This window comes from Sylvia atricapilla, chromosome 8 (genome assembly GCF_009819655.1).
Source record: "Sylvia atricapilla isolate bSylAtr1 chromosome 8, bSylAtr1.pri, whole genome shotgun sequence".
In the NCBI taxonomy this organism is placed as follows: Eukaryota; Metazoa; Chordata; class Aves; order Passeriformes; family Sylviidae; genus Sylvia; species Sylvia atricapilla.
The window spans coordinates 28,756,550-28,774,812 of NC_089147.1; the positions used below are offsets into that span (position 1 = coordinate 28,756,550).

At 39.3% G+C, this 18,263-nt stretch overlaps 1 protein-coding gene across 1 annotated transcript in view; it reads left to right on the plus strand.

Annotated features, from left to right (window-relative positions):
* BICC1 (BicC family RNA binding protein 1) overlaps positions 1-18,263 on the plus strand; it is a 90,290-nt gene that overhangs the window by 16,634 nt on the left and 55,393 nt on the right. Inside the window, 1 exon segment of the mRNA XM_066324223.1 lies at positions 16,444-16,490. Within this exon segment, the coding sequence (XP_066180320.1) occupies positions 16,444-16,490 (47 nt within the window).

Here is an 18,263-nt window from a genome sequence, read left to right on the forward strand (position 1 = left end):
AAGTCAATAGTAGGAGGCTTTGCCTAATACTTATCATGTGTGAGTAGGGCTGTGTTTGCCATTTTTCTGCAGGAGGCCTAATGCAGTTTATTCTGAGTGGACGCTTGCGCTGTAGGGAGGATTTTTCTGAACTGGAAATGCCCATTTTCCCTGGTGGGGTTTGTGTGTGCTGTGTGAGAGCAGAGCTGGGCACAGCTTCAGTTCTCTGGATGGGGACTCATTGTTACCCTGACTCAATGCATCTGGGATTTTAGATCCCTGACTCTACCAGTATAACTTAGTGTTTAACCTCCTTCCTCTTCCAGTGCACTCTCCTGCTGTTTACTCTGCTTAAAGAGTCCTGAAACATGAACTTTCCAAACATTCAGCAGAGGAACTAGAGCAGCAAGTCCTCATTTTTTTTCCCCTTTCTGCTTGATTTTAAAGCTAATCCATTTTAAGTGCAGGAAGAATGTATTTTTTCTGTTGGCTGCTTTGCACTGCACAAGGCTTTGGTTCACATTGTGGAACATCTTGAAATCTATATAATTGTAATGGAAGAAGAATGTTTGGAATCTTTTGTGGACAGTGTTTTTTTTTGTTTTTTTTTAAGGCAGAGCTTTGTGGATGGAAAAGAAGAAAGGCTGTCATGGCTTTTTTAACTTTTCTATTCCTCACTAGCAGGCATTTTCATATTCCAGGGCTCCAATATCTATCTTCTCCTTCCTTTCTCAGGAAAAGAATTGTTGGATTGGCAATTTTGAGTGAAATACTTAACCTTAAATTTTCAGTTTTCAGCTGGTGGTACAGCTTTGTTTTTATTATTCTCCTGGATTGGTTTGTGGCTTATTCAGCATTCTTCCAGGCTTTGCATAGTTCTTGCAAGCCTGTGGGAATATTGACCTGGCTTTTTCGATCCTCCGTTGCTGTGTGTGATTAAAAAAGCTGAAGTAAAGGTCAGAGGCTCACTATATTGAGAACAACACAGTTTGAGGTTGTTCTGTGGAGGGTTTTTTTGTTAAATTCTAGGAGGGAGAAGCATTAGACATTATTTTGGGTTTGTCATGTATGTTATATGTTTACTTATATTTTAAGTTGCAAGTTAACTTACAGAACTTTCAAGAAATCTACCTCTCACCCGGTGTGAAAGCCTTGTTTTCTGAGGGCTTGATAAAGCTTCAAGGAGGTAATGGAGGACTTGGAAAATGACAGGTTTTTCTGTGATTGTGATATTTGCCTGTATCCATTGCAATTTGGTGTTGAGAAGTTGCATGGCTTGGAGTCATCAGAGAGAAAGTGAGGCTGAGTTACAGCATGTTCACCTCTTACATGAACTGTGTGCTTTTCACTGGGGTGGTTTTGTTCCTGCTCTTCACTGTTCATCGTCTACTCTTATTACACATCTTGATAGAGTGCAAACCTAAAGCAATTTTTTGGCGGGGTATTTCTTAAGTGGATCTACTTAGGACTAGAACAAGGCTTTGTTGTGTGCTTAGTTTTTGTTTTTGAAATGAACTGCTGGCTGGTGTTTACTGGAATCAGTGGCCAAAGGTGGGCACATAGAGGGGTATTGACCAATCTGTGCTCCAGGGGGTGACTTTTTCACTGAAATACAAAGTTAAGATCCCCTTGGCTGTCAAGTGGTAACAGTGCCATTGTATTTTTACCCTGCAGCAAAACTGAGTGCCTGAGGCGTGGTTTGTTGTCAATTCTGTTGAACACAAAACACGTGGTTTGTTTTTAGTTGAATAAACTACTGATGGCTATTGCAAACACACCTATAATCTTTTTTTTTTTATCAATGGGTAACTCGTTTCTTTCACAGCAAGCTGACCCCAGTACGTGCTTATTTATGTCTGGGAATGCTGACTTTGTGCTCCTTCCCCCTGCTCTCAAGTGGGCTGTATTTCCTTAGGAAGGTTTGCAGTTCAAAGCCCCCTTGGCTGCTGGGAACAAAGCTGTTGTTTGAGTTAGAAATCACGCGTTTGCACGGCGTTCTTGTTTTCCCACATACCAGTGTTCAGATGTGCTTATTGTAAATTAAAAATACCCTGTTTGTATAACTGAATTGGGAGTACCTTATGTATGTGCCTGCTTGTGCTTTACATCATAGGAGTCACACACAGGGATTTCTGTGGAGTAAATGTATCCATAAATAAATAAAAAAAAAGCCCTTTTTCCTGTATTTGCTGTCTTTATCATTCCTAACTAGAATTACTCTCAAGAGCAATCTCTCCTAGTGTTCCCTGTGTATATGGCTCTTGGCTGTGCTTATTTTAAAGACTTTAGGATAGTATTTTTCCTTTTGCCGGGCTTCCTTGACATTGAAGTTGATGTTTTATGCTAATTACTTCTTGGTGAAGAAGTAATTAACCAAGAAGTTACTTCTTGGTAAGAACCTCTTCAGTACTTCTGTACCTGTTTAGTAAAAGCTTACTTTCCTGTAGTTTCCAGTCTAATTTGTCTGCCACTATCTCATCATTCTCTAATTATCAGATGACAGTTAAGATTTTTTTTGTTGAAAAACTGGCTGTGGTTTTGGTTCTATTCACTATCAAGTCCTGAGAGTGACATTATGCTCCTTGATTGTAAAAGATACCATAAAATTGCTGAGTGTGCCGTGTCAGCTCAGCCTCAACAGATCTGAATTGTGTGCATTAATTATGTCAGTTAATTATGATTACTCCAAAGAACACAAATTGCCAGGTAACAGGGCAAATAGCAAGGTCTGAAAGTAGACTTGATTTTTCTCTTTGGTTCATTGACATTCCTTCCAGATTACTAAGCTTTCCATGTCACTTAAAAAGTGAGTGTTTTGGCAAAAGCTTTATGAAAGCATGAAACACATGGGCAGTATTTATAAAAACTGGGATATTTTGCAAGTGCAACGTGTTCAGAGATGTTACACAATGCTCAGCTTATAGTGTTTTTTATGAATTGGTGGTAATCTCATCCTGGTTTTGGTGATAAAGAATTGGTTTTGTATTTGTTACTGGAAAAGGAGTTGATACATGACACAATACAGGAAAAAAAAAAAAAAAGACTAACATAAACTTTTACGGAAAAGATCCAAATTGAGTAATACTGAGCAAAAATGGTAAAACAGTCCTGAAAACAGCATTGCATTAAATCAGCTGCACTAACATCTTGCTTTTTAAGCCTCTTTTTGTTTGAAAAAATATGATATTTCTTGAGCTAAAGCCCCCACGCAGGAACTGGAGGCAGAAGTGGGCCGAATATTAGTTCCTTACTTGTTATTGTTTGTTTTTCTAGATTCTGGCAGAAATTGCACATTCTTTGTTTTAATTTTTCACTTCCCCACGCTTGACATTTTATATCCTTTAAGTTTACAAGTTTCTTTCCAGTTTATTTTGCATGAACTTAAAGGGTTTTGTAATGTATTATTTCTCCTAAGCTGGACTTTCCTGAGTCTTGAGCATAAAAAAGGGGAATTGAATTTCAGAAATAGTCAAGGTTTCTAGATAAATGAGTTGTGTAACTCAGAATTACAGTTGTCTAACCACAAAACAATGCTTTCTTGTTTACTTGTGGTCATTAATTTAGCTTGAGCATTTCCTGCGTTGTATCACAAGGTTGTGGAAATGCAGCTTTGTAGAGTTGTCCTGACTTATACATTTCTTGTAAACAGCAGTTGTCGAAATAGCTTTGAGTCCATAAAACTACAAATTAGATAGCAGGGGGCCAGCTGCAAATCTTTGAGATCATACACTGTAGTCAGTGGTTTGCTTGTGCTTGAAAAGAAAGGAATGTCAGGATTTGAGGAACGTATTTTGGGCCTGTTTGTGTAGGCACCATAACTTCAACTCTCCACTTCCTGCCCTGTCTTTAAATGCCTCTCTCGGCTTCATAAGGTTTGAATAAAATGAGCCCACAAAGGCTGGCTTTCAAGTCGTGGTGCATACACTCCTAAGTGGTGTTTATTTAGAGTTAGTCTGTGCTGGGATAGGTTTGGGCAGTCCAGGGGTCTGCTGGGGCTTTCACCCCTCTGCAGGGTTGCTTCCTGAGTACTGGAAACTGCAAAGGAGGATTTCTCTCGCCTCGCAAGTGTAGCAGTTCAAAGGTGTTGCCAGGACTTGGCAGTCCCTCTGGAGTGTTTCAGCTGTCCTGTGGCAGGACCTTGCCTCTAGGAGGTGGAAATCACAAGGAATGCAGTGGTTAACGCAGCTGGATTTCTGAAGACTCATCTGTTTAGAGACTGGGGGTGGGGGGAGCTTTGCTTTTCTATACATCTCCACTGCAGCCAGGAGACCTAGCTTGGAAACCAAGAAAAACTAACTTGAGCCTATTAATGTGTACGAAAGCATGGCCCAAAAATGCATACAGGGTTTGATGGCGGAGCTATAAAATTGTTGATCATCTTCATTCCTATAAGACGTTCATACATTTTCATTTAAGTACTGCAAAATTTTCATCTTTGACTAATTTTGTTTCCTTGAGATGCCCCCAAATTTGGGAGGAGTCCCTATGTGAAGAGGGCTGACAGCCTAGTCAGTGCTTTAAGGTGAAGGGGCAGCTTCAACTTCTCATCCATGTGTAGCGTTCAGTGATGTGTGCTTCCAGCATGTCTGTGTTCAATTTCAGAAAGAGCTTTGGGATCTTTGAGGGACAAATCTCAAGAGCATTGAGGTATTTGAATAAATATCACTGTATGTTCTGCCAGATAAGATTTTGGTTTGGGTTTATTTTAACCTTTAGGTAACTAACTTGTGGTCATTTTCCTTTGACTCTGTCATACGCAGCCTGAGCTCAATTTCATAATGCTTGAGACATCGTGTATTCTTTGGAGCGTAAAACACTTCACAGTGAAACAGTTATCAATCTGTGATTTTCCTGCTTGCTTGTGTAACTTGAAATTCCACTTGTATGTGCCCACTTACCCCTGGTTTGGCAAGAATGCTCAGGTCTTCTGAAAGGGTAAACAGCAAACTAATTACTGTATTAGCATGATTTATCCTCCTGTCATTCAGCTCCTCTTCCACTGTAGAGACAATTGTTGGAGGTTTTCTGTAGTTATTGATGAAATTTTAATGAGAAATAGATGGTGGAAGAATGTAATTATTGTTTACCTGAATTTTAGAAGGACTTGCTGCCATTCAGTGGACTTTTCATTGGAGGTGATTTACCTCAAAAAACTCATAATAAAAAGAAATGCTACCAGTAGAAGTGCAGAATTTCCTGTGTGGTTCTGTATTTCTGCCCAGAAGAGGCTTTGTCCTGGTGCCAGCTTAGAGCAGTGTTTTTCTGGATACCTACATCTGCTATGTCTCTGTCCAGAGCTGTTTATATCTGTACTGCTGCCTCGGTGAAAATTAGGTAGGGTTTCCCAGGTGGAGTAATTTATCTTAGGGGATTCAAACTAATGTATTTGGCTTAATTTGTTTTTGTTCAACACCCTAAAATCGGAATGCTTTTGCTTGTCTTAAGGTAGCTGTCCTCTTTTTTTGCAAAACAGTCCACAACTCTAAATTAAAAGCTAATAAATTATTCTTAACACCTTCTGCAGCTCACATCTCCTAATGTGGCATGACTGGGGTTGGTATGGATGCCAAGCTTCTGGCCAAATTGGACCACTGTAATGTAAACCAGTGCAGGCTTTTATCTTACTGTAAACTGTGTCTAGAAATCCTAATTGTACAGCTTGACATTCTTGATTCACTGTGGATGTGTATGGTTTTGTTTACATGCATGCACATAAATGGAACAATGTCATGCTTTGGCAGCTGTACGTAGCAGTTGTGTTTTTTAATATGGGAACTGTTCATAAGAGAAATTCATGTAGATGATGAAGATGTGGACATAAAACCAGCTGTGAAAATAGAACTTGTTCACCTTTACCAGAAGGGTCTAGACTTCTGTTGTGCTTTGATCTTCTTACCTAAACAATTACGTCATTTCCTTAGTTTCTTAAGAGCAGAAAGGTCTTGATGTTGTGAGTAAACTGGAGTTTGGCAAAGTAACTTATATCACTGTATCTTTGTGCTGATGCATAATTTGCATTTCTTGCCTAGCAAGTGCGTGGAAAAATGGGTGATGAGTTGGTGCACATTTTGTTGTGGTGATACACAGCTCTAGGCTGGAGGGATGGGTGAATTTACTTCCTCTGCTTCCACCCTTTGGGAGAATCCATCCCACTCTCTATTTACAAATCTGCTTTGCCATTTCCTCAGTGATGCTACTTGAACACATTGTTTTGGTTCTTGGCTCACACTGATTAATATGCCTTCTTTAAATGCTGTGTAGATTATGGTGGTATCCAGGAATGAACTGGCACATTTTTTCTGTCATTAAAGCTATGAATTCAGTGTATTCCTGAAAATGGGATTATGTGTTGGTGTGACTTTAACTTTTTTTTTTTTAACTAACTGAATGCCCCAGTGCTTATGCCTGCACTTACTTAAACTTGTTTATCTTATGCTTTTCTTCTTGGCTTTTTGAACTTCTTGTCCTTTGCTACTTAATGCTGGTTTATAGCTCAGTTATCCTTCTCACGAAGTGTTTAAGTGGGTTTAAATTTTTCTGTATGTATATTTGAACTGATGTTTTTCATTTAGGAGGAGTAAAAGATACAAAAAAGATCCAGTTTACTTTTTGCAAATACTCAAGGCAACAGCTGATGTCAAGTGGGCTGCAGTAGTACTGTCAGTAGTCTTACATATTACAAATCTAATGTATAAGAGTGACTCTCAGTTTTACCCTGAACTGGAAATTGACTGTTCTAAACCAAACAGCCCCCCTGCTAGAATTTCTCTATTGTCACATGCCTTAGAACCTGGAATTAAAATATAGCAAGAAGCCTGGATTGGATTTTTATTTGGGGAAGAATTTACATCTAAGGCGATCAGTGTATTTTGAAACTGATGAATGAAAAATAGAAGGTGGCAGACTTTCAAAATTCTCAGGTTAAGGGAAAAGGAGATGCCAAGCAGCCTGGGTGTGTGGATTTGCAAGTGTTACCAGCTGTATGGATGTGCAGAAGCAGGAGAACAGATGCCTAGAAAAGGGTTCACAATGTGTCATTTAAAAACTGAGGCTGTTGGTTTTTTTTTTTTTTTTTTTTTTTTTTTCTTTCTGATAGAGACAGAAAAAGGATACTCTTGTTTTGTTCTCCAAATATTCCAATTTCATCCAGGAAGCTGCAAAGTGTGGGCTTGGTTGCATTTTAGAAAAGCAGGAGACTTTGTCATTCCAAATAATGTTGGATTTTTTTTTTTTTGTCCCTGTCAGTTGTACTCCAGAATCTTGTTCAGTATAATGGATCCAGATACAGGCAGTGTCTCCTTACTGTTGGAACAGGCCTGGAGCTCAGTGTTTAACCTGCATTGCAACAGACTTAAACTGGTTTCCTGTATAAAGCTTTGTCTTTGACTTCATCTTGGCTTCTCTCCTTTAACTCCACATCTGTGAATGACTCATAACAAGCAGGACCGTCAGAAAAATATTGTGTACATTTTTTATCCAAATCTGTAGGGCTTTTGTTTCTAATTTTTTTACAGCCTTGCTGCATTCTCCCCTCCCATGCAATGAATCATGCAGTATCTGTACTCATACCTGACAAGAAAAGTGGTTGTGCATTGAGGGAGAGTTGAATGCTAAACAAATAGAAAGAATATCCCCAGCCATCAATCTGCTGAGAGCAGAGCTTTTGCAGTTGGCAGGTATCCTCTGTCGGCCCCCAGGGCACTTCTGATATTATGATTTTCTTTCCTCCTGTAAACAGCGAGTCCTGTTAAATGCATACTCTGGCTTGGGGCAGGGTTGGATCTGTCAGGCACTGGCAGCAAGGGAGGTTCTGCCTCTTAAGGCACTCAAAGGCTTTTTCTTCCTTTTTTTTTTTTTTTTTTAGCTGTCACATCCAGTGGCTCAAGGCAGTCCCACTGCAGAGAGTTTTAGAAAAATGCCAGGCTTTATATCTCTCGTTTCTCCTGCCCTTCCATGAATGCTTTGGCCCATTTCCAGATGTGTGACAGTACAGGGGCAGCTCACCCAGCTGGCCTGTCCTTTCTGCAGTGTTCCCACACTGAAGGGAAGGGGCAGAATGCTGCACCCTGGGTCCTTGTCTTCCGTATTTTTATTTTGAATACTTTCCTAGGGAACCACAGCCCCGTATTTAGTGCAGGTTGCGTGCCTGGCAGTTCATTCACTTACAGGCAGCTGAGGGAGGCAAGGTGAAAGAAGGAATGGCTTCATCCTGTCACAGTGTTTTGGTCACTTCCCTCATGTCAGAGAGGAACCCTGGAGTAGTGGACGAGTGAGTTGTTGGCATAAATATTCATCATTTTTATTGCCGTGCAGAGAAGTGTTTTCTAACAGCAGTAAGGTATGTTGGGGAGATTTTCCTGCAGCTGCTAGAGCTGCCCATCTCCAGCTGTCTCCTCCAAAACTGCCTCTCTTGGATAACAGGTCCAGGGAATTGATGACAGCCAAGCTGTGTTTGAAGTGGGAGAGTGCTCTCGCAGCCTTCACACCTGGCTGTGCCCTGCTGCTGTCAGTTTTTGACTACAAAGGATTTGGAACAAATTAATACTATGTAAAAATTTTTGTTCTGCCCAGCCTATCATTTTGGCTGCAGAGTTTCAAATTTCCAGGAGAACTGAAATGCTGGAAGTCCTCTTTGAAGGTAGGAAGGCGATTGACAAACTCCTTGAGAGAAGCTAAACTATGGTTTACACTTTACACATCTCTGTAAAGGTGATGCTTTTCAGATTCAACTGATTCCACTTTGTGTCTCTGAGGGAGCTGCTTGGCAAAGAGTGAAGGAGAAAGTCATAGAACTGTTTTCTTCCCTTTTTGTTACTGTCTCCAGTACCATTTCAAAGATGTTTTTCTCAGAACTGGGGAAGTTACTGGAGGAGCTTGAATGTACTTCATGTAAGGTTTTAATCAGATTTTACTCATGCTGATAGCAATGGATCTTAACAAAACTGTCTCCTAAGTGACTTTTTGATAGGATCTCTTGTAAAAAAATGGGTTATCAAGCACACAGATGGAAATTTTCTGTCTTAAGAGGACCTAGAAATAGGGTGTTCAACTTGGCTGTTACTAATGTGTCAAACTGTCTTCATCCGTTGATTAAAATGGAAGAAAAATGTATCTTGTAATTAAAAGTCTGGAGAAAATAGTGAAATTATTTGATGAGAAATCAACAAGTCTTTCTTTTTTGGAATTCTCGTTTTCTTCCCCCCAAGCTGGCAGCTGGGTACACTGTTTGTATGAATATTCTCCTTTCACAGTACCATCAAAGTGGTTGCAAACTTGAAATGGAAAACTTGTGCTCATTTGAGACTCCTCATGCTTTCAGGAAATCCTAAGTGAAGTTGTGCTTTGTTTGGTTTTGTTTTTCTTGTTGACTTCAGTTGAATTTTATTAGTTAGGCAATTTCCAAGAAGCCCTCTGCTGATCCCAGAAAGCAGGGCCATTGATTTAGTCTGTGTCAGTCATGGGAATGAAGAACTTCAGTAGGGTTTTGAAAATCTGTTTGGAAGCGTCACCTGGCATATCTTCTGTAGGAAACAGCGAAAGTCCTTGAGTGCATCTGAAGGATGGCACAGGAGCCTTCCAGCAGTGTCTGACCCAGTCCAGGAAACAACAGAGCACTGGTGGCTCTAACAGTGAACAAGTGACAGCTTTAGAGTCATGCTCCTCAGGTCACACAGTGCTCACAGCTGCTCAGTTTCCCTGGCTTGGTTATGGAGGGGCTGGCAGTCACTTCATTATCTTCATTAACTCCTCAATCCGTGCTCCACATCACACCAGGCAGCGTTCTGTGCTTGTGGGGATGAGCTGCAGCCATGTGTGCCTTTGAAAGGAGAGAGTGCCACCGAGGCAAAAGGGGCTCTCAGCTTCACAGCCTGCCTCCAAGCTGGGACTTGTCTCTAAAAATAAATAAACAACTAGACTTATTTCTGTGCAGAGTCTTGGCAGACAGCTTTTCCTCTAGGGATAAATTTGTTTTGCGAAATGAGAAAAATCTGTTAGATACCTAAAATTTACAGTTGCTATGTATTAAATTATTTGGTTTAGATTGAGTTTTATAGTTATGCAAGTCTAAAAATATTGGTGGTGGAATGGAGAAGGCAAGTTGCTTTCTGTATAATCCGATTATTTTGTTCTTTTATTCCCTATTTGTTTTTCTCCTTAACTTTCAGTCACCAATCTGTCAAGTCCCTACAAATACAATGAGGAAATCTCTAGGAATATTTGTTGAAAATCCATGTATTTTTGGTACTCGGGGTATATGTGTTGGGATTTTTCTTGCATTCCTTCTTGGCAATGCCTGCAGAGCTGTGGAAGCAAGTGTAGTTAATTTTAAGCTTTCCCTTTTTCTGTGTTGCTGTTCCCTTTATTCGTCACCAATGATGGATGGGTGAAGCTTCCTGAGTTTTGGTTGTAGAGCTGGTTTTAGTTATTTGCCAACAATCTTAATTTTAGTATCAACAATTTAATTTTAATACAGCCTTCAGGAGAGCTGAAAAGTTAATATTCTTCTAAGTGAATATGACTGCTATTAAGGAGAGAATGAAGATTCTGGCTGTGTTACCTGTCTGTGTTTACAGTTACATTTGGATGAGCCATGCCCTGGTCCAGGGAGCCTTTTCCAGCTGGCCAGGGCTCCAGGAGGAGGCTGCGGATGGCCAAGGGGGCTCATTGACACTGTGTTCCAGCAGCAGGGTTAGAGCAGCCTGGGCTCAGCCTGCTCTCTTCCCAGCCCTGGGTTGGTGTGTCAGATGCTGGAGCGCAGCTGGCCTCCCTGTGGAGAGCTCAGCAGTTGTGTCTTGAGTTCCTGCTAACAGGAGGAGGTACAGTGGAACCCGCCCAAAACTGTCCAGATACTTGACAGGCTACTTACTGTCATTTACTGAGCATGCTGAAATTCTTCCAGCTCTTCCTTGGCTGCTCCAGCAGAGGAAGAATGCCCCCTTGTAAACATTTTAACTTTGTATCATGCATGCTTTTGTTTGGACTTCTAAAATTTTTTATCTGACTTGAATAAAAGGTGACACTTTCACCCTCAGTCCAAGAATCCTTTTGACACAAAATTTGTAGATCATGAACAGTTTCTGTAATATTCCAGATACCATGTAGGTCCAGACTTTGTCATTATTTTTTGTCAGCATGCTGTATAGACAGGTATAGTTTGCTTTTTTTTCTCATTTGTTGAATGTCCAGTAATTTCTCAAGGATTTTGGAGCTTTTCTTCCTTTGCTTGATGTTTGTTGCGTGCTGGTACCGTCAGTTGACTCTGTCCTGTCTTTGTGAGCTTCCTCAAAACCTGCTCATTGCTCTGTGTATAAGTTTAAGAAAACGAGAATATCTGATTTTCATTCATCAACTCTGAAAAACTCCATGAAGCCACATAAGACTCTGAAATAGTGAGATTGCTACGTGTAGCAGGTTATTTTATGAAGTTTATTATGATTAATAAAGTTAAAAGGATACGTAATCTTATTGAAAAGCCAGTTAAAAGTCTCAATATTTGGATTTTTTATGCAGATTTCTTGCTTGTTTAAGCCTTTTTATTGCTCTTGTCAGACTGTATATTTTAGTTCAGTTGTCTCTGTGACTTCTTAGTTCCTAAGCTGAAAACTGGAACTGAGACTGGTTTTGCAATTACAGGAAAAATGGAAAATTGTTTTGTTTGGATTTCAGCAAATTCAATTTAAGGTCAGATTTTTTTTTCTTTAACAATGTACGCTCTATCTTTTTATTCCTAAAGGCATATTTTCAGCAATTTGGCTTAACTCTGTGGTCATGGGGGTGGAATTCTTTATCTTGGCTTGATATAAGCAAGCTTTCAGAGCATGTGTGGGTTAGAGTCTGACTTGGTGCACAGGAAAACATCTCTTTGTCAGGTGGTTTCTGGTTCAATGAAAGACGTTTTTGGTTGGATTTCTTTGTGTATGAAAGCAGCTTGGTAAGTTTGGAGAAATAGCTCAGGCTTTCAATACTGTCCATTCCAGTTAAAAAGTTAGGAGTAAATAAAAATCAACACTGTTACGTAGCTAGCATGTTTCCATGGCAGTTTCATAAAAAAACCCTCAAACCTAAATAATGTGAGGACAGTCTTGACATGAGGGTTATGAAATCCTTCTGATTCAGTGGATAGGAAAGGTAAAGGTTAATTGAGCACTTACTTCAGGTATGTTTTTCTACAGCTTCTTGAAATCCTGTTAAGTTGATGTGTCTTGATAAAATGAAAATAATCCCTAGTTATCTGTCATTTTAAAGAGTATTTTGGTACAAGGAATGCTTTTGTTTCATGACAGTTGAGACCTGAAGAGCAGAATGTGCTTTTTTGCTCTTAAAAATGTAGTCCTTCAATGCAGACAGAGGAAGTTTTGACACTAATCAATGTAAAGGCTAAGTCACCAACTCAGTCACACTCAGTTACCCTGAGTTTTTGATAACTTCAAGAGTTTGGAAAGTAAGACACAAAACTGATGTGTGAGATCAGCAAAGTTACGGTAATTCATTTAAAGACTTGACTTAATCAGTGTATCTTGGGTTCCCTTCCTGTAAAATATGACCTGTATTGTAATAACTTTTTTAATAAGTAAAATAGCATTTGAAGTGAAAGCTCAAATTCATTTTTTCCATGTGAACCTAGAAATTACAATTGGGCCTTTTTATGATTTGGTGATTAAGTAGACAAATGGTGCACTTCATGGGTACCATAACAGCTAACACCTGTTTCAACTGTTTCATATTTGTATTGGATGGAACCTCAGCAATCCAATATGTCTTGAAAAGCAAAAATCTAATATGAAATATTTCATGGTATGGAAGAAATTACAATAAACAGAGTATAGCTTAAAATATAAAATGCTTGTTATGCACATTTACATAGGTTTCAACTGTATTTCTGAAACCAGTGTAGCCACCTTGTGTAAAAATAATCCTAGTTTTTGTGAGGGTTGGTGAAGTGATTATTCAATACCTTAAAGTAAACAGTGTTTTCTAAGAAAACAGTATTTCCTGAGTTGGCAGAAATGAAACTGTTTCGGTCAGAAGTCAGGTACAACTGGATTGATTAGCATTTGATCCGTGATTTCTCTCAAACCTGCTTTGAGGACAGGGACCACTGGCAGAGGGATGGTCTCCTAAGGCATGTGCCAGGCAATAATGTCACTTTTTATGTGATTTGTCACTGGTGCAGTATTTTGAATTCATTAATCTCAGAAAACGTGAAACTTTGTCCATTAAAATCTGGAAGCTTATTTCAAATTCAGTAGAGATGGGCTCTACTGTGCCTTCCAGGCAGCACAGGTACAGCAGTGCTGGCCCCCCCTGCCTCCCACAGGGGCTTGTTGTCTTGGGTGTTTGATAACTTGAAAACTTCCTGCTTTTTTCAAAATCTAATTGTTATTATTAAGATCACAAAAATTATTTGCCAGAGTGCATTGTCAGATGTAAATATCCTGAGCTTCTTAATATGATATTTCAAAGCTGAGGTTTATTTTGAGAGTCGGGGTTAATGCTCTCAAGGTTTGTTTAGAAAAGATGATCTTGGAGTGTGATGACCCAGGAGATTTTTTTTTTCCTAAACACGAATTTGAGATTGCTTTTATCTCAGTTTATTTGATTTGAGGTAAACCTCAATGCCTGACTAAATTGCATCTGCTTGTAGAGAACACTGTAAGTGATTTGCATTTTAATGTCTTCTGCATAAATTTGATAACTCTGGAATGCTTCTCCTGCTCATTTCCTTGCAAAAGATTCTGGGTTTCTCTTGCTGTAACAAAATCTGTTAAGCTTTTCAGTTATAGAAGAAATGGATAAATTTGCCCTTGGTTTTTGGCTATTCCTACTATTTTCAAAAGTGCTCTCCCTGCATTGGAGAACAGAAAGGCTTCAAGATAATTTCACGTGAATCGTAAACGTTTCAGACGCAAGTTGGAAGCTTTCTTAAGCACAGGCACTTAGTTTGGGAATAAACATGTGTGCAAATATAGGTAATTGTGGGTAGCATCATAAAATTCATAAACTGCTGATAGAATTTGAATTTTTATAACTGTAATTGCTCCTCAAAAAAACAGGAAGTTTAAGGAGAAAATGAGAGAGTAAGTAGATAATTGGTACAAAGAATTATATCATAAGAGGAATGGGGGAAAAGGGAGAGAATAGCTGGAAAATAGCTAACCTCAAAAGAAGCATAATACATTGATTCATGTAGCTAGTCTTCAAGTTTTTAGGCTTTTTTTTTCTTTTCTTTTATAGTGAAATATATAATTCGAAGTGTAATAAAATACTGTGTAAAATAGTTTAATCCACAATTCTGAGCATCTTTTCTTTATTAATTCAATGCATAATGGAGATGATAATGACTAGATCACCTTAATATAGAAAAATGAAGTGTGATCAGAGGCATACCTCATCCTGGATTAAATAGTGCTGCATCTTGGAGATGAAGTGGCAAAATTGCAACAGACTGCAGTATCTCTTAACGTGTGAAGAACTGTTCTAAGGTACAGACCTTCAGTGTCTCTCCAAAAACCACCATACAGTCTTCCCTGCATTTTCACAGATATCATGAGACCTGACAAATGGGTTATCATAAAGCTTTTTATTCATGAGAGACTGTATCTTTACAGTATGTTGTAATAACTAAACCCCTAGTTACTAATCAAAGACTTTTCTGAAGTGCCATTTGCTCCAGCTTTCCTATTGTCTCTACTGTTGTGGGTTTTATTCCTGTGAACCCGTTTTGGGATGTTTCCATCCCCTTTTTTTTCCCCACTTTGTCTGTGCTTGTTGGATTCTATCTGTTGTGCCATCGGTTGTTGGTGGGGCCAAGCTGTAAATCGGGTCGCCAGAATGATTCATATTAAAAATAAACCTACAATGAAAAAGCTTGGAATCCACTTTGTCAGCATTCTGCTTAATGCCCTGCAGAGCATCACTGCTATTATCTTAAGCCATCTCTTGTTTGTATTCAGTTTGGAAATTATGCATTTGCAGCTGGAACAAAATCTGTCTGTTCTCAAAACTGCAGCTTCAGCCACACATCTGTCGCATTCTCATCTCCAATTTATCTCGTGTACCCTCTGGTTAGAAGCATGTTGGTCCCATGTTCCACTTGAAATAGAGTGGTGGTGCTCCACACTTCCCAAAAACCTTTCCTATCCATCCCTGAGTTAATGGAAAACACGTCAAGCAACGTGCACCTATCAAGGGGCTGCTTCCAGGATGTTGTGTTTTTCTGCTCGTATCAATAACTTGTAAATCTGGAAAACAAACCTTCCCCAGTTGTTTTCTCTGCCTCCAGAAAACCTGATTCTGGTGAAATATGGACCAGTTTGCTCTTCTCATACTGGGTTTTGAAGGTGGGGAGGGGTTTTTTCCTCAGACTTGTGGGACTGGGGAGTCTGGAGTTGCTCCTGCAGGGAGATGAGTGTTTGACAGGGTTGGTTTGCTGCCTCTGCTCTGGCTGCCTGGGAGTTCAATCATGAACTTCTGAACTGTATTGGTTAAAACTTGCTAGTGTGCTGTTCTCTGTGGTATTTCAGTGTTGTTATTGAGATTTTGAGAAGCTTATTTCAAGTGTAGTGGCACTTCTTCCCCTGGGGTAGAAGTCCTCTCATGCCTCCAGCCTGTGTCTGCTCACTTGCATTTGCTATCACACTGCATTAGCTGAGTTACCAGCTCCTTAAGAATTTGGAATTGGTTGTGTAATTGGAGGAGACAGCAAATCTAATTAGTTAAAACATAGCTTTGAAGCCAGGGTGATGGGGTGAGCTCAAGGGGTCTGTTTTGTACATGGGGAATACAAAAAACATCATGATGAGTGTAAGTTGCTTCTGTAATCCTGTAACATTCAGCAAACTCTTTTCCGCCCTTGGAGTTCTTTTGAAGGCATCCCTTTCTCCAGGGAGAAGGAAATTATCCTCTTCATAATCAATTTGAGCTACTGTGTTCTAAACTGCTTGCTGGTTCGACACAGATAAACCACAACATAAGCGTTATGCAAACAGTTGTAGCATTTTAAGTGTGACAATTTGCATTAACTAAACTTGCAGTTTTGGGTTTAAATATGAGTAGGGGGTAATCCAGGTCGTGGTCTTGAGATCACTGAATAATGTGATACTTGATAGAGTGAGTCTTGTGCTCTCCCAAGCTTTCTGTTGATCCCACTGTTGGTGGAATTGCGGGGTGAAGTATGCAGTGTGACTGAATTGTTACACTTACACCATGTGTGTTTTGTAACTAAAGTAAGTATCAGTGTGTTAGAGCTTGAGTAGGTAAATACCAAGGGTTCAGTCCTTGGCAAGTGACTTGTAAAAAGTTGATCTGGGTTTTACTCAGTTGTTGACAAATGTTTATTGCATGAGGAAAAAATACCCAGAGCTGTTATTTCACAGTAGCGTGTACTCAGTGACAATTTCTATATGTAAGCCTGCAAATTTTCTCCTGTGTGTTTAGTAACTGGATCCCACTTTTGTTTTACAGCTGCTGCAGAGGGCAAAGGGAAAAGTGGGGAAGACTTTTTTCAGAAGGTAAGAAAGATTTCAGTTCTATAACAACACCTGACTGGAGAAAAAAAATATACCAATTACTCTCGTTGATTAACTAATTCAACTTCATGTGCAGGTTCCACCATATTGATCAATTTTTTAAAAATGATTGTCATTTAAAGTGTACCCTTGCTACTAGCCATGCATGGAATGAGATGACAAACAGGTTCTTTGGTATATGCTCCTGTCATCCGTGCACAAAAACCATTTAACAGTTTTACCAATTCTTTCACTGAAAGTGTTAAAATTGGAAATCACCCATGATGATGAACATTTGTTCTGCTTAACTTTGAGCATACAGAAGCTGTTGTGAGGTGGTCTTAAGGATTTTGTCTGTGGATAAATGCTGCATCCTGTTATTAAAAAACTGACTTGCGACTTATTGTGATATTGCTCAAAGCATAAATATTTGGTTGAGAAATGCCATGGCCTTTTAAGAAAGACATGCACAATCCACAGAATGGTTCAACAAAGTTAATGGTTGGACAGAGGCACGGAAGGACTGGAAAAAGGAGTCCTGCAGCAACTAAACTACAAAGAGAAATGGTCAAGAGTAATGACTTGGAAATTATTTTTACAAAGCAGCATGGTATTGGGGGGTTTTTGGTCTCTTTGGTTTTTTTCAAGTATAGTGTGAAGAACATTTTTAAATAATTCTGTTAATGAAAATCTACATGCTGCAGGCTAATAAAAATGATGAGTTGTTTTGTCTTCACAGAGAAGACAGTGTAAACTTCGCTGTGTGCTGCAATGCCTTTACACTCCTTTTTGACTTGCTGTCCATTGGAGTAGTTTACTGTATTTTGCTGTAAGTGGCCATTCCAGAAAAGAAGATGTAAAAGGTTTTTTACCCTGCATGTGTCTATGGGATGCCTTGACAAAGGCTGGTGAGGAGGAGTATATATACTGCCAAAATGTTTGGATTTTCAGATTTATGTTGCTTTTGACTGACCGTGAGTGTTATTTTTCCAAATGTGATGCTTGTGCTTAACTGTCTGATATAAGTGTGCACAGAGCAGAATGTGTCAGTAGTTCTTCTTTAGGCTTTTCTCAAAATACTTGGAGTTTTTTTACTTGCTAGAACAAAGCTATGCCATAGTAGCCTATGTTTTATTCTACACATTATTCATTTTACCACAGTGTTTTCTGTCTCTTGGATAAATCTGCTCATAAGTCTTAAAGATGAGGATAAAATGTTTCTTCTTGAGTGGCTTATCTGACATGTGAATTTCATGACTTGATTATTTACTGTGGGTGTTAGGTACCTTACAATTGTGTACTCACTAATGTAATAGCAGAAAATACTGCTAAAAAAGGAAAGCAAAATATGCTCAACTTCAAGTGTGTGGATGAGTTCAGTCCTTATCCACACTGATGATACAGTGGTGATCTTGGCATTTAGATCTTGTTACATTTGTGCACAATTATCTGGGCACAGTGTGGGTGCTGCAATAGGTTAAAGCTACTTCATGTTAACTGGCATTTTTATCAAATCATCAGCCCCACAGTGTAGATTTCTGAAGTTTCTAAGCACATACACACAATACTACAGCTAATAAAACCAGATGGAAACGATCTCCTTTTTTGAGTTCTCTTTTGTTGGAAGAAATCTTTGGACGGTTGCTCATGGCTTACTCACCGTCTCTGTCTGTGCAGTTTCCTTTAATCAGAGTTGAGTTTTTCCTGTCTCATGTGAAATGAAAAAGGCAGAGTATGTGGAGGTAAAATGAAGACTCATTTCATGTGTTTCACGTT